Source organism: Erpetoichthys calabaricus, chromosome 16, assembly GCF_900747795.2.
Source record: "Erpetoichthys calabaricus chromosome 16, fErpCal1.3, whole genome shotgun sequence".
NCBI lineage: Eukaryota > Metazoa > Chordata > Cladistia > Polypteriformes > Polypteridae > Erpetoichthys > Erpetoichthys calabaricus.
Window position 1 is genome coordinate 1,043,290 of NC_041409.2, and position 15,146 is coordinate 1,058,435.

Consider the following 15,146-nt stretch of genomic DNA (forward strand, 5'->3'; position numbering starts at 1 on the left):
CATTGGGTGTACTTAGATTTTCACATAAAATTTGATTAACAAGTCAACATTTTCTAATTACATCTTTATTCAAAAGTAAAATTAATATGTTGATCTCTTTGGTACAACCCATTTAGAAATAGGTTAAAATGCTGTCACCTAAATCTGACAAATCTCAAGTAGATCTTTTCATCACCAGTTCAAACACTGTGTCCATGTATCTAACACATGTTAAGTGGTCAATTATACGGACGCAGAGTCTCGGATTTGCTGTCTACCAAACACAAGTGTGCAAGAGATCGCTTTACGCTGTCCCAAAACCACATGACTCAACTCTCTGCCAGGGCTCATTTAGGTCTGTAGCACCCATAATTTCTATTTTCCACAAGTCTGGCCATAAGAGCACATCAACACAAATGTTGAAGCAGATGCCAAAGCCCCTCTGTTATCTTTTACCTTGTATAACTGAATTTCTGCACATTGATGCCGAGTGGGGCGGTACTGTGGTGCAGTGGGTAGTGCTGCTGCCTCGCAGTTAGGAGATCCGGGTTTGCTTCCCGGGTTCTCCCTGTGTGGAGTTTGCATGTTCTCCCCGTGTCTGCGTGGGTTTTTTCCAGGCGCTCCGGTTTCCTCCCACAGTCCAAAGACATGCAGGTTAGGTGCACTGGCAATTCTAAATTGTCCCTGGTGTGTGTGTGTGTGGGGGTGTGCCCTGCGGTGGGCTGGCACCCTGCCCAGGGTTTGTTCCTGCCTTGCGCCCTGTGTTGGCTGGGATTGGCTCCAGCAGACCCCCGTGACCCTGTAGTTAGGATATGGCAGGTTGGATAATGGATGGATGATGCCGAGTGTTCTAGGAAATAAAGGGATCATTCTGCTCTCTGTGTACTGTCTGTCAGCTCTTACATTCATTACCACAAATATAACAGATTCATCTTTTGGCAGCTCCCATTAGGGGTTGCCACAGCGTATCATCTTCTTTCATATCGTCCTGTCCTCTACATCTTGCTCTGTCACACCCATATATATATATATATATATATATATATATATATATATATACACACACACATACACACAAACACATATATATATATATATATATATATATATATATACTGTATATGTATATAGATATATATATATATATACACACACACACACGTGGACAACAATAACAGATTAATCTGATAAATAATAATTATTAATAAAAATAATTTAATACATTTAATAATTTCACAGATATTTTCCTCCCACTGCCACCTTGTTCCAAAGACCAGCACCCCCATACCATCACTACTATATCAACAACTTCTACCACATCAACTGGAATGGCCAGTGATGAATCCACCTCTTACCATGAGTATGGGGTGTCCATAACTGAAGACCAAGTAAGGAAACAACTGAGGAAGCTACACAGAGAAAACGCTGTGAAACCAGATGGAGTCAGTCCTTGAGTTCTTAAGGCCTGTGCTGACCAACTTTCTGGTATCCTCTGTCACTTGTTCAGTCTGTCCCTAAGTCTCCAGAAAGTGCTTTCCTGTTCCAAAGCAGGTAGGCACCTTTTCACCTAATGGCTACACACCAGGGGCACTTATGTCTAACATCATGAAGACCTTTGAGAGGCTGGTCCTCTTATCGTAGACCACCTGGACCCACTGCATTTTGTCTGTCGTACAAAGATTAGAGTGGAGGATGCACTGATCTATCAGGTCCATGAGTCTTATTCTCACCCAGACAAAGCTAGCTGCACTGTGACGATTATGTTTTTTGATTTCTCCAGCGCCTTCAAAACCATCAAGCCGTCTCTGTTAAGGGCTCACAGTGGTATGCAGGTGGATGAGCCAAGTGGTGTCCTGGATAATGGACTATCTGTCGGGCAGACTGCAGTTTGTGTGAATCAAGAACCACAAGGTAAATTCCTGTGTTCTTTTCTCCTCACACTGTACAACTCTGGCAATAAATATAACAGCAGATCATATAACTTGCAGAAATTCTCAGATGATTCTGCACTTGTGGGGTGTATTGATGAAGGAGGGTGAGACAGATGGTCAGGAGTCAGGCAGAGATGTTTGTTTCTTGGTGAAAAGAGAGTTGTCTGCAACTTAATATCAGTGAAGCCAAGGAACTGGTTATTGACTGTCGCGACACCAAAGAGCTTCTATGTTTGATCACTATTCAGGGAGTGGATTTTGAGGTGGTCCACATTAATGACAGTTTGGAGTGGTCTCGTAACACAGAGAAGCTAAATAAAGAAGGGTGGAACAGGCTCTTTTTCTTTAGAGGAGAGAATGAAAACAAACTGAGTGCCAATATGAACAATGCTACACATCCTCTCTGTGACAAACTAACACTGAGGACTTTCAGAAAATTAATTATTGAGCAGAAGTATGTCAAAAAACACAACAGGGGCTCCTTTATACAAATGGCAATATGCTTGTATAGTGCCTCACTGTGACTTTATCTGCCAAGTCAGAATTTTTTTTTTCTGTTTACCTTTCTTCCTTTTTAGTCGGTCAGTCTATCTGTCTGTCTACGTATCTATCCATCGATCCTTCACTCCTGTCTCACTTCCCGTCTTTCTCTCTATCTTTAACCCATGAAGTCCAGCTAGGTATGACTTTCTGGGTCTATCTATCTATTGTACCCAATGTTACTCAAAGCCTCTTAATGCTCTGGTATTTTCCTGATACTCATTTTACCTTAAGTGTGGACATACCACCTACCTTGTTACTTCTCGGCTGTATTGTGGCCATTGTAATCCACCTGCTGATGGTAGGTGCGGTCTGAGAGGCTATAGAGAATATTTATTTCATAGGTAAAGATCAACACTGTTCTCATTGTGAGTACATCTTTCACCAACAGAAGATCCCAGAACATGACAAAGACAGACAAAGAGCCAGAATGCTCAACTTTCATGTTGTTTCCCATCAGATCATCTTACCTGTGAACCTTTCCTGCTACCAGGCAGATTTATAATGAGTGTCTTCCCTCGAATCCCGCAAACAGGCCTGTAGAAGAGTGGTAAAACACAAGGGAAGATATTACAAAGTCCACTTTTTACAGCTATTCACAGGAATCAAATGATATCATTAGAACAGGATTTAATAATTGACGTGAATACTGATGCGTCCACTCTAGAAGATGCTTACCGGGATAACATGCCCAGAGGAGTGACGTTGAGAGATCCCATCAGCATTGCTAGAGCCATCCCAGGAGCCTCTCTTTCAATTACTTCCTTTGTGGCCTTTAATGAAAAGAGAAAAGCCCATGAGAGAAAGGAGAGAAAGATTAATTTCAAGTGCATGCACGTGTGAATAGGAGGGTGGTGGGGGTGGTGCTGCTGAATTGTTATAAGCCAAGAAGAACCATTCTACTTTGCAGAAATAGACAGAAGTCTACTGAAACATTGCAGAACTGTCTTATAAAACAAGACTAACGATATAGAAAAGGAACCTTGAATACATTAAGCTTTAATTGTACCCTCTGATGAATAACCTTTCAAGTTCATCTTCTCAACCACTTCCTGGTGCGTCTCAACTGCTTGTTGCCTTCTGCACTTACTAAGCTCCTAGTCAGAGATGAAAGTCCATACTCATTTGGACCATCATTGGCAGCACAGTGAGGTTTATGTTTTTTTATTTCTCCAGTGCCTTCAATACCATCCAGCTATCCCTGTTAAGGGGTAAGCTCAGAGATACACAGGTGGATGAGCCTATGAAATCCTGGATAATGGACTATCTGCCGGGCAGACCACAGTTTGGGAGACTCAAGGACTGTGTGAATAACACAGGAGCACCACAAGGAACAGGCCTGTCTGCTTTTCCCTTCACCTTGTGCATCTCTGACTATAAATATAACACCAGGCCAGGTCACTTGCAGAAATTCTCAGATGATTCTGCATTTAAAATGGGATAAAAGGAGATGAGACAAAGAAAAGGAGTCGGGGGAAATGTTTGTTTCTTGGTGCAAAGAGAATTGTCTGCATCTTAACATCAGCAAAACCAAGGAACCATTTTTTGACTTTCATTGCACCAAACAGTCTCTATGTCCAGTCACTATTCATGGAGTGGATATAGAGGTGGTCCACTCCTACAACTACTTGGGTGTCCACATGAATAAAAGGTTAGACTGGTCTTAAACAATAGAGGAATTAAAAAATAAAGGCCAGAGCATGCTCTCTGTTCTTAGGAGACTGCATTCCTTTAATGGAGGAAGTGACATCCTGTATATCTTCTACAACTCTGTGATGGCCAGTGTGGTGTGCTGGGCCAGTAACATCACTTCAAAAGAGGCCTACTGAATTAACAAGTTAATTAAAAGGAGAGGTTCAGTTGTGGGGCATACTCTGGACTCCTTGCAGGTAGCAGAGGAGGAGAGAATGAAAACGAAACTGAGTCACTTCATGGACAATGCTGCACATCCTGTCTGTGACACACCAACACTGAGTACCGTATCTACTCACATATAAGTCGGGTCTTGAAACTCGAAAAATCGATCATAAAATCAGACCCCAACTTATATGCCCATTCAAAAATTAAACTTTTTTTTTTTTTTCATCTTCTTGCCTCCTCCAATCTCGCATCAGTTTCTTAGACGCATTGAATTTTGTTGCAGCAGAGCAGTTACTAATTTCTTTCGCTACTTCAACGATGTTTAATTTAAAACCAGCTTCATATTTTGCTCCATCGTAGATAAGGGATGCTCTTACGGAAAAGGTGTATGAAGGTGAGCGATACAAAAAACACAAATCAGTGCAAACGTTGCTTTGAAATAGTTTGGGTATTAGCGTGTGGTCAAGTAGGCACAATACATAGAAAAAAAAAGGCAATGTGCTCCGAGGTTACTCTCTCAGGTGGGCGTTAGCATATGCAACAGTAGGGGGCGCTATTGCTCCCTTGAACCCTCAGGTACCACGCCAAACACCAGGTAAAAGTCCAAGACTCTTTACTTTAATTATAATAATGTGCACCAAGCACCCTCCCAGCTCAGCTCAGCGTCTGGGCTTTCCCAAAGTCCTTTTATATCCCCTGACCCGGAAGTGGTTCCAACCCTGCAGTCCATGATTCGTTATCACTTCCGGGTCAGGTTAAAAGTCCTTTTCTTCATCCTGGAAGCACGTCATTCCTTCTGGTCATGTGATCAGGACGTACTTCTGGGTTATAGGGCACGTAGCATTCCGTAAGCCTCCCTACAGCGGCTCCTGGTGGTCCCCATGGTATCCAGCAGGGCTGTTTATAAAAACTACATGGTCCATGAGGCCCTGCTGGAATTCGGGGAGCCTCCATACTGCTGGGAGCGCTCCACCTGGCAGTTTGGAGGTGTGGGCTGGAATATATGGCCGGCCATCCCTCACACATATCATAATCTCTTGGACCAATAGCGTGACTTTTCCACATTCGACTTATACAACTGATATTATAAAATACCAGAAATTACACGATAAAGTCAAGTCCCGACTTTCGAATAGTCCAGGTTGGGCCATTTTAATTAAGAATGATACAAACTGTGCTACTGGCAAAGCTGGATTAAGACCTCCATGGGGCCACATACGTCAATGATAAATCAGGTAAAGGCACTGAAACAGCAAAACAAAATTCCAGAACTTTATATCAAGTCAATTTGATCTTCATTTTTTGATCATTATAGGGTCAGCACCCAAATCAATTTAGCAGGTGGGGCACTGGATTTTCATGGGGGCCGATGCACTGTTACAGTACTAATAAAGCCCACAGTATTTTTGATTCACAGGTAATAAACCTGAGAGTGCATAAGCAATAAAGACTCTTGTCATACAGAATATAATGATTACAGTTCACATGATAATAAGACAACAGCAGGTTGTGTTGATCAAACCAACACGCAGCATTCAATATACAGCACAATGCCAAAGGAGACCATAAAATAAAACGAAAAAGAAAAATGGAATAAAACAGTTCAGTCTACTACTGCATGGCACTATACTAATCTGTAGCTGCCTAAAGTCAAACTGCACCAGGCTAACGTGTGATATCTCTTACTGTAAAGGCAGATGGTAAACCACTGAACTTACCTTATGAAGAACTGACCCTGAGAGTCCATGCACTGAACTTCAGCTGAAGTCATATCCTCAGAATCTCTCATTTTTTCTTTTGCGGCCCGTTAACACATCGATATTGTAAAAGTGACCTATTAGGCACCTGCTCTGATCAAACTCACCATGATTTTTTTTCTGTTTGAAAGTTTTTTGTTTTTTTATTCAGGTCTAATTGTACAGGTCTATAATTATGAAGATTAAAGTGGGGCCGTTGTGGGTGCCGGACAGCACGTTGCTGTGAGTTGTCTACATTGTCCATACAAACTTGGACTTTTCCTGTTATTTGGCATTTTTTTCTGGCACATGCAAAGACCGCTTTGTAAGCACGGCCCCAGGGTGGTGCTTTAAAATTCTAAACTAGGGGGTCTTAAACTTTTTAATGTGAGGACCTAAATCAAAAAAATTGGTACCATACTGGGACACAAGAAAAGGATTATCATCATAGTGACAACGGAGTCATGAAGATACAAATCACAATTGACATATAATTAAAAAAAGTAAAAGTTTTTCTTTTCCTTCAAGCATATCCTCTCACATGAATAGTATGAAAAATGAAAAGTGGGAGATTAACTTAACTGTTAAAACAATACTCATATATGCTAAGATAATATTCAAAACTGGGTGAGGGGGCAGCTATCACATCAACCATAGGGTCCAAGGCAGGAATGATCCCTGGATAGCACGTCAGTCCATCACCAGGTGCACACACAACTCAGGCCAGTTCAGCACCACACTGTCTTTGGACTGTGGGAGGAAACCCATGAAGACACGGGGAGAACTTGCAAACTCCACACAGACAGCACCAGGAGCTTGAACAACCAGGGGCTCTTACCATTTGAAACAGGAACAGATTTATGAGGTGTATCACTGCCAGTGCAAATGCTTAGTTTTAGCTTAGTTAAGCTGAGAGAAAGAATTTCTAAGGGTGCAGCACAATGTTTTTAAAAGCATAGTATGAGGGGTCAGTTAACATTGTCATTTGACTCATGGCAGCAGTTAAGGAACAAAGTAGGTAAAAATTAATCAACCCAGCTTATTTACCCGGATTTAAACAACTTTCAAATGAGCTCCGCCATTAACAATATATTTATCTAAAAGTTTTTGTGAATAGTTTATAATTCTCCAGTTTCCATTTAACAGTTCAATTATCCAGAAAAAAAGCAAAATTATTCCTCAAAAATATATACAACTTGTGTTCTTTGTACAAGTGAATATCCCATTGGGATTAATAAAGTATCTATCTATCTATCTATCTATCTATCTATCTATCTATCTATCTATCTATCTATCTATCTATCTATCTATCTATCTATCTATCTATCTAAGTGATAGGATAAATCTTTCTGAATAATTCAGTGAACAGTTCTGTCTAAAATGTTTAACTCGACTGACATTGTGCTGAATTTCTACTGTTGACTGTTACAATAATAATAAATACATCTCTTGACACCAGCTTTGTGCCAGACACTTTTAAAACCGCTTCAGTAACGGCATTGTTTAAAAAGTCCGTTCTTGATGTTGACAGTCTTTGCAATTTTCAGCCTATTTCTAATGACCTTTTCTGTCAAACATTCATGAGGGTGTTGTAGCCTCCCAACTCACTAATTACTTAATTTATAACTTGATGGAACCCTTTTAGTCTGTTTTCAGGGTGCAGCACAGCAGTGAAACTGCTCTTCTTCGGGTTACTAATGATTTGATTACGGCAGCAGACTCTGTTAATAAATTAATTACTGTTAATTCTGTTAGACCTCATGTCAAACCTGACATTGCACTGTCCAGAATGGAGAACATGCTGGGTATCTCTGGCACTGCCCTCCACTGGTTTAAGTCCTAGAGTTTGTTAGCCTTGGCAACAGCAGGTCCAGCTCAGCACCAGTCACACAAGGGGATCCTCAGGGCTCTGTCCTCGGCCCTCTACTCTTCTGTTTCTTCCCTTTGGCCATATCAATCATAGCATTGGACTGGGTTATCATTTTTATGCAGATGATACTAAATTCAATGTTAAAAGTGAAACTTCATCAGAGCTTTCTCAGCTCACAACTTGCCTCAGTGAAATTAAAACCAGGATGGAGCACAGTTAAAATTAAACTGCAACAAAAATGAACTCCTGCATACTGGCATTAAAGTGCAACTTAAGAAAATGAGCTCATTCTCTGACACTCTTGATGGTGATCTCATCGGACCTTCTTCTAATGCAAGGACTCTTGGTGTCATTTTTGATTCCTCTCTTTCTTACTCTGCCCACATAAACCACATTAACAAACTTTCCTAGTTTCACCTCCGTAACATATCCTGTGTTCGCTCCTTCCTCTCCTTTTCTAATGCTGAGAGACTTGTCCCTGCTTTTATAACATACCGCATTGAAAATTATAACTCCCTACTGGCAGGTGCCACTTCAAATCTTATATCACAAATCCAGTTGATTCAAAACTCAGCTGCAAGAGTCCTAACACGGACCAGCAACAGCGAGCACATCACAGCCATCCTGCTTCACCTCCACTGGCTCCCTTTGTCCTACAGGATTGAATATAAAATTCTCTGAATAACCTACAAAACTTTAAATGGCCTTGCACCGGACTACATCAGTGACCATCTCCATCACTATGCTATCCTCAGATTCTGGCAGTCTTGTTGTGCCTCACACTGACCTGCACTCTATGGGTGACAGGACTTTCAGCTGTAAAGCGCCAAGAATTTGGAATAACCTCCCGAAATTAATGAGATCAGGTGACTCCATTCATTCTTTTAAAAAACAACTGAAAACTTGACTGTTCAGGAAGGCTTTTAACTTACCCTGACATTCTGCCCCTTCTTTCGGTTTTACCCTCTCTGTCCAGATGCTCAGGATGATTTGTGTGTCTGTTATATCTTCTAGTATTGAATTTAGTATTTTACTCTGGTTCATTTTCTTTTATTCTATTTAACACTTTGTATTTAAATACAGTATGTACACTGTGCTTCTTTCTGAGACATTTTGTGAAGCATCTCGAGCATGAGAAATGCATAATATAAATATAATGTGTTATTATTACTACTACTACTACTTGTCTCACCCTTTTGATATTTTCTGCTGTTCTTGCAGTTTTCAGCATCGAACAAACATGTCTTTCACAATACTTCTTCTTCTTCTTTTGGCTGCTCCTGTTAGGTGTTGCCACAGTGGATCATCTTCTTCCATATCTTTCTGTCCTCTGCATCTTGCTCTGTTACACCCATCACCTGCATGTCCTCTCTCACCACATCCATAAACCTTCGCTTAGGCCTTCCTCTTTTCCTCTTCCCTGGCAGCTCTATCCTTAGCATCCTTCTCCCAATATACCCAGCACCTCTCCTCTGCACATGTCCAAACCAACGCAATCTCACCTCTCTGACTTTGTCTCCCAACTGTCCAACCTGAGCGGACCCCTTAATGCACTCATTTCTAATCCTGTCCATCCTCGTCACACCCAATGCAAATCTTAGCATCTTTAACTCTGCAATACATTGATATTCATTGCACTACTTTAAAATAGAGTGACCAGAAGGAATTCTTCCGCACCAAGAAATGTTAAACTTGATATAAAGTCTTCTTCACATATTGCAGTTATAGATTTAGATTCAGTGTATGCCATAAAGACAAACATGTACTGAGGGACCAACCAACCAACCAGTTGTGCATGACCTCTGAAACTTCATTTAGTATAAAATGCTGTCACTCACCCTTACACTATTGACTCACTCCTCACAAAACCACCAAGGTCTTCACATCCTTCAGCTGCACCTGTTATTTTCAAGTTGACATTTCAAACTAGTGCTGCAGTCTCTTCACCTCACAAGCTTGTCTGCCTGTCATTTCCTCCTCTCTCCCCCTTCTTATATGTGTCTTTACTGCCAGTCTTCTGGGTCTGACTGTTTCACTGGCTGTGAGATGGAAGGTGGGAATAGGTTTTATATTTAAGTGCCACAGTAATGAAAGCTCGCCATGATGCATCAACGGCATTGTTTCAAATTCTGCACTGCTGCAAACAGTATGCTAAATAGTGGGCACTGTACCACTGGATATAGAATGTGCACTTGGAAAAACCTGGTTAATTTTACCATACAATTATGTGGCAGCCCATCACAGACATGTTTAAGAAACACTAAATGAAAGAGGCTGATGGCCTCCTGCATAAACTTTGGCCCTCCTGTGCAGCTCTAATGCATCGATTCATTTGTGTTCGCAAACCAATCCCTGTGATTGACTTAAAAGAGTCATTCAAAAAAGAACAAATTGTTCATGTGACTATAAAATGTAACACATTGCCATGTGGAAATGTAATGGAGTAGAAAGTTGAGATATTTGCTGTAAAATGAAAAGGAATTGAAGTCAAAAGTATCCACAGCTAAATCCACTTAAGTAAAGTACAGATATGTGAAAAATGTTACTTTCCACCAGTGAATTCTGGGAACAAAAAAAAGTCACAGGAAGTGACATCTGGCAAACATCCGGGGTGAGAAGCAACAATTGTGACTGCCAAGACTGCCTTAGAAAGCATTTTGGACTTTTTCATGGTTTTAAATGAGGTTACCATCATTGCCCCCAAATCTTTATCTTGTCCATATTTAAACTCATAATACACAAGAACACAACACAAATGTTCTTAATCCTATTCACAAACACAGATGGATGAAGCCCAGCTAGACAACACTGGGCACAAGATACCAAAGTTCATGGCTCACGGCACCAGTTTATCCATGGACATAACCACTAATCTAACCTGCATGTATTGGGATACTGTATGTGGGAGTTAGTGTGTGCAAAGGAAAATCAAACCAGAGATGGAAAGAAGGAGAGGGCATCACACATGGACATCAACCGGGCATTGAACGCCCGGTTGATGTCCAATGTTTATGCTTTTGTTTTCAGTCAGCTAGATTACTGTAACGCACTCCTCTCAGGACTACCAAAAAAGACATCAATCGATTGCAACGAGTGCAGAATGCAGCTGCTAGAATCTTAACTCGGAAAAGAAAATCTAAGCACATCACCCCAGTTTTGATGTCACTACACTGGTTACCTGTGCCATTTAGAATTGAACTTAAAATACTGCTTATGGTTTACAAAGCCTTAAATAATCTCGCTCCATATTATATTTCAGAATGTCTCACACCTTACACTCCAAATCATAAGCTTAGATCTTCAAATGAGTGTCTCCTTAGAATTCCAAGAGCTAAACTTAAACAAAGTGGTGAGGCGGCCTTCTGATGTTATGCACCTAAAATCTGGAATAGCTTGCCAATAAGAATTTGCCAGGCTAATACAGTGGAGCACTTTAAAACACTGCTGAAAACACATTACTTTAACATGGCTTTCTCATAGCTTCATCTTAATTTAATCCTGAAGCTCTGTATACTGTATTCAATTAATTATCATTATCATTCCTGGTAGCTTCAACATCCGTACTAACCCCCACTTTCTCTTCTGTTCTTTTTCTGGTTTTCTGTGGTGGTGAACTGCTCTACCACCACCTAATCAAAGCACCGTGATGTCCTTACATTGATGGATTAAAGGCCAGAAGTCCACATGACCGTCATCATCAAATTCTTCCATGAGAACCCTGAATACAATGAGGACTGATCATTTATGTTACGTAGAATGCCTCGAGGGGGCTGGGTGGTCTTGTGGCCTCATAACCCCCGCAGATTTTTTTTTTTCTCCAGCCGTCTGGAGTTTTTTTTTTTGTTTTTTCGGTCCTCCCTGGCCATCGGACCTTACTTTTATTCTATGTTAATTAGTGTTCCCTAATTTTAATTCTTATTTATTTTGTCTTTTTTTCTTTCTTCATCATGTAAAGCACTTTAAGCTACATTGTTTGTATGAAAATGTGCTATAGAAATAAATGATGTTGTTGTTGGATTTGACCTACGTGACAGCAGTGCTAAACACCACCTCTGTGCTGCCTCACTCACTTCAATCAGTGACTCTTGCACTGTCAGACTTAGTGGACAGGTCTGCGCCAGCAAGTGGTCATATTCAGATCTTGTATTTTAATCATCCAAACCTGTGGCTAAATTCTTAACTAAAATGGTTTAGCCAACCCTTACTGTTACTGATTTTGCCGGGTAGTCATTTCATAAATCTGCTGTCAGGTCATCTTTACTCTTTCATTTTTATTTGCCTGCAATTTATAAAACATTCAATGTTCTTCTAGTTTATCTTAGTGGTGTGGACTTTTGTTCAAGGCAGTATTCTTTGTTAAGAGAACTACTGTTGTGCTTGAAAGTTTGTGAACCCTTTAGAATTTTCTATATTTCTGCATAAATATGACCTAAAACATCACCAGATTTTCACTCAAGTCCTAAAAGTAGATAAAGAGAAACCAGTTAAACAAATGAGACAAAAATATTATACTTGGTCATTTACTTATTGAGGAAAATGATCGAATATTACATATTTGTGAGTGGCAAAAGTATGTGAACCTCTAGGATTAGCAGTTAGTTTGAAGGTGAAATTCGAGTCTGGTGTTTTCAATCAATGGGATGACAGTCAGGTGTGAGTGGGCACCCTGCGTTATTTAAAGAACAGGATCTATCAAAGTCTGCTCTTCACAACACACGTTTGTGGAAGTGTATCATGGCATGAACAAAGGAGATTTCTGAGGACCTCAGAAAAGGAGTTGTTGATGCTCTTCAGGCTGGACAAGGTTACAAAGCCATCTCTAAAGAGTTTGGACTCCACCAATCCACAGTCAGACAGATTGTGTACAAATGGAGGAAATTCAAGACCATTGTTACCCTCCCCAGGAGTGGTTGACCAACAAAGATCACTCCAAGAACAAGGCGTGTAATTTTCGGCGAGGTCACAAAGGACCCCAGGGTAACTTCTAAGCAACTGAAGGCCTCTCTCACATTGGCTAATGTTCATGTTCACGAACCATCAGGAGAACACTGAACAACAATGGTGTGCATATTGCTGCTCGTCTGCAGTTTGCTAAAGATCACGTGGACAAACCAGTAGGCTATTGGAAGAATGTTTTGTGGACAGATGAGACCAAAATAGAACTTTTTGGTTTAAATGAAAAGCGTTATGTTTGGAGAAAGGAAACACTGCATTCCAGCATAACAACCTTATCCCATCTGTGAAACATGGTCGTGGTAGTATCACGGTTTGGGCCTGTTTTGCTGCATCTGGGCCAGGACGGCTTGCCTTCATCGATGGAACAATGAATTCTGAATTATATCATAGAATTCTAAAGGAAAATGTCAGGACATCTGTCCATGAACTGAATCTCAAGAGAAGGTGGGTCATGCAGCAAGACAACGACCCTAAGCACACAAGTCGTTCTACCAAAGAATGGTTAAAGAAGAATAAACTTAATGTTTTGGAATGGCCAAGTCAAAGTCCTGACCTTAATCCAATCGAAATGTTGTGGAAGGACCTGAAGCGAGCAGTTAATGTGAGGAAACCCACCAACATCCCAGAGTTGAAGCTGTTCTGTATGGAGGAATGGGCTAAAATTCCTCCAAGCCGGTGTGCGGGACTGATCAACAGTTACTGGAAACGTTTAGTTGCAGTTATTGCTGCAAAGGGGGGTCACACCAGATACTGAAAGCAAAGGTTACTTTTGCCACTCACAAATATGTAATATTCGATCATTTTCCACAATAAATAAATGACCAACTATAATATTTTTGTCTCATTTGTTTAACTGGTTTCTCTTCATCTACTTTTAGGACTTGAGTGAAAATCTGATGATGTTTTAGGTCATGTTTATGCAGAAATATAGAAAATTCTAAAGGGTTCACAAACATTCAAGCACAACTGTATATAAAATAATGATTGACAGACTGATTCAAAAAGTATTAATGTGCCCTTTGATGGTGTGCTTTATGAAAAGTTTTATAAAGTTTGTCTGACTGATTAATGGAAAAATACAATAAAACAAATGTGCTCTCCTGATTATCTTACCTCTGGTGTGACATCTCGTGGTGCGAAACCTGTTCCTCCCGTGGTCAGGATGAGGTTCAACTCCTTCTCGTCACACCAGTCCACCAATGTTTCCTGTAAAAAAAAGAAAGGCAGTCATTAGGGATGGAAGGGTCTCGTGGCTAAAGTGACATAGGAAGTTTTCACAAATTGAGAAAGAAACTGCAGAATTAAATTCCTCTTGATGCAAGAAACAGCATTTTGTCTTTCGGACAGTAGCAGTGGACAACTGGACAAGATGCTCAAAGCTGACATTTTCTGGCCCTGCATTATGGTGGGACCCACCCCATGTCTTGATACATGCTTGTTCCACAAGTGTAAACAAGGCAATGGCAGCAAGTGGCAGAGTATTCAAAGAGTTGCTCATATCCCAGTGGGCCTAGCTGCAGGACTAAAAGAACTGTGGGATTATAGCTCCTGTCTCCTAGCTGGGGTGCCTTGCTGGAAGAGGGCTGAAGTGGAGTTGGGGGCTGATTAGAGATTACTGGCTGACTGTACATGGTAGTATGTCTTACTTGACACTGACTCTGGTCGTATCTATCCAGTAACGGCTGCCCACTTAGTCTACTACCACCCCTCCGGCTCATCTGGGCCTGGAGGCACATATAACAGAGCCACAGTGAAAGAGGGATTCTCATGTAATCAACCTTTATTTTATAAAGCCAGTTTGCTATAGTAAGCACATTCCCAAGGTGCTTTGTGGGTAGTGAAATTTAATATAAATGTTTACATGTTTATGTTTTACAATTGGAGCACAGGCAGTTGAAGTTGGTACTGAATTGGAAGCTTTGCACTTTAAAATTCAATACCTTAGCCCCTAAGGGACCATATTCTCTACTCCTACTGAATAATAAACATCATTCAGGGCTTTCCTCTTTACTGAAAACATGTCAAATGTCATCTGGCTGGATGAAGAGGCTAATGTGTAGAATTTGATAGCTGTAAATGATCCAATGATATATAAAATTATCCACCCATCCATTTGATATAACACTAACTCAGTCTCCTTCAGAGTGATGGGGTGCATCAGTACTAGACTAAAAATACATCATTTGTGCCTTTATTTCCCAAAACTGCAGGTATTTGTAATCCTGGAGCTGATCACAACCTTCTTCACTCATGCCAGCCAACCTGGAGTTGGTA

At 40.7% G+C, this 15,146-nt stretch overlaps 2 protein-coding genes across 12 annotated transcripts in view; both read right to left on the bottom strand.

Moving 5' to 3' along the window:
• The window catches only part of si:ch211-10a23.2 (Galectin-related protein A-like), a 493,745-nt gene that overhangs the window by 454,000 nt on the left and 24,599 nt on the right, over positions 1–15,146 (bottom strand). The gene's annotated exons all lie outside the window — the stretch shown is intronic.
• The window catches only part of LOC114666444 (gephyrin), a 415,661-nt gene that overhangs the window by 169,261 nt on the left and 231,254 nt on the right, over positions 1–15,146 (bottom strand). For all 11 annotated transcript variants that reach the window (XM_028821308.2, XM_028821307.2, XM_051920119.1 and 8 more), the window contains exons 4-6: positions 13,986–14,078; positions 3,129–3,223; positions 2,921–2,987 (exon numbers count right to left, since the gene is read on the bottom strand). In XM_028821308.2, the coding sequence (XP_028677141.1) occupies positions 2,921–2,987; positions 3,129–3,223; positions 13,986–14,078 (255 nt within the window). The remainder of the gene's footprint in view (positions 1–2,920; positions 2,988–3,128; positions 3,224–13,985; positions 14,079–15,146) is intronic.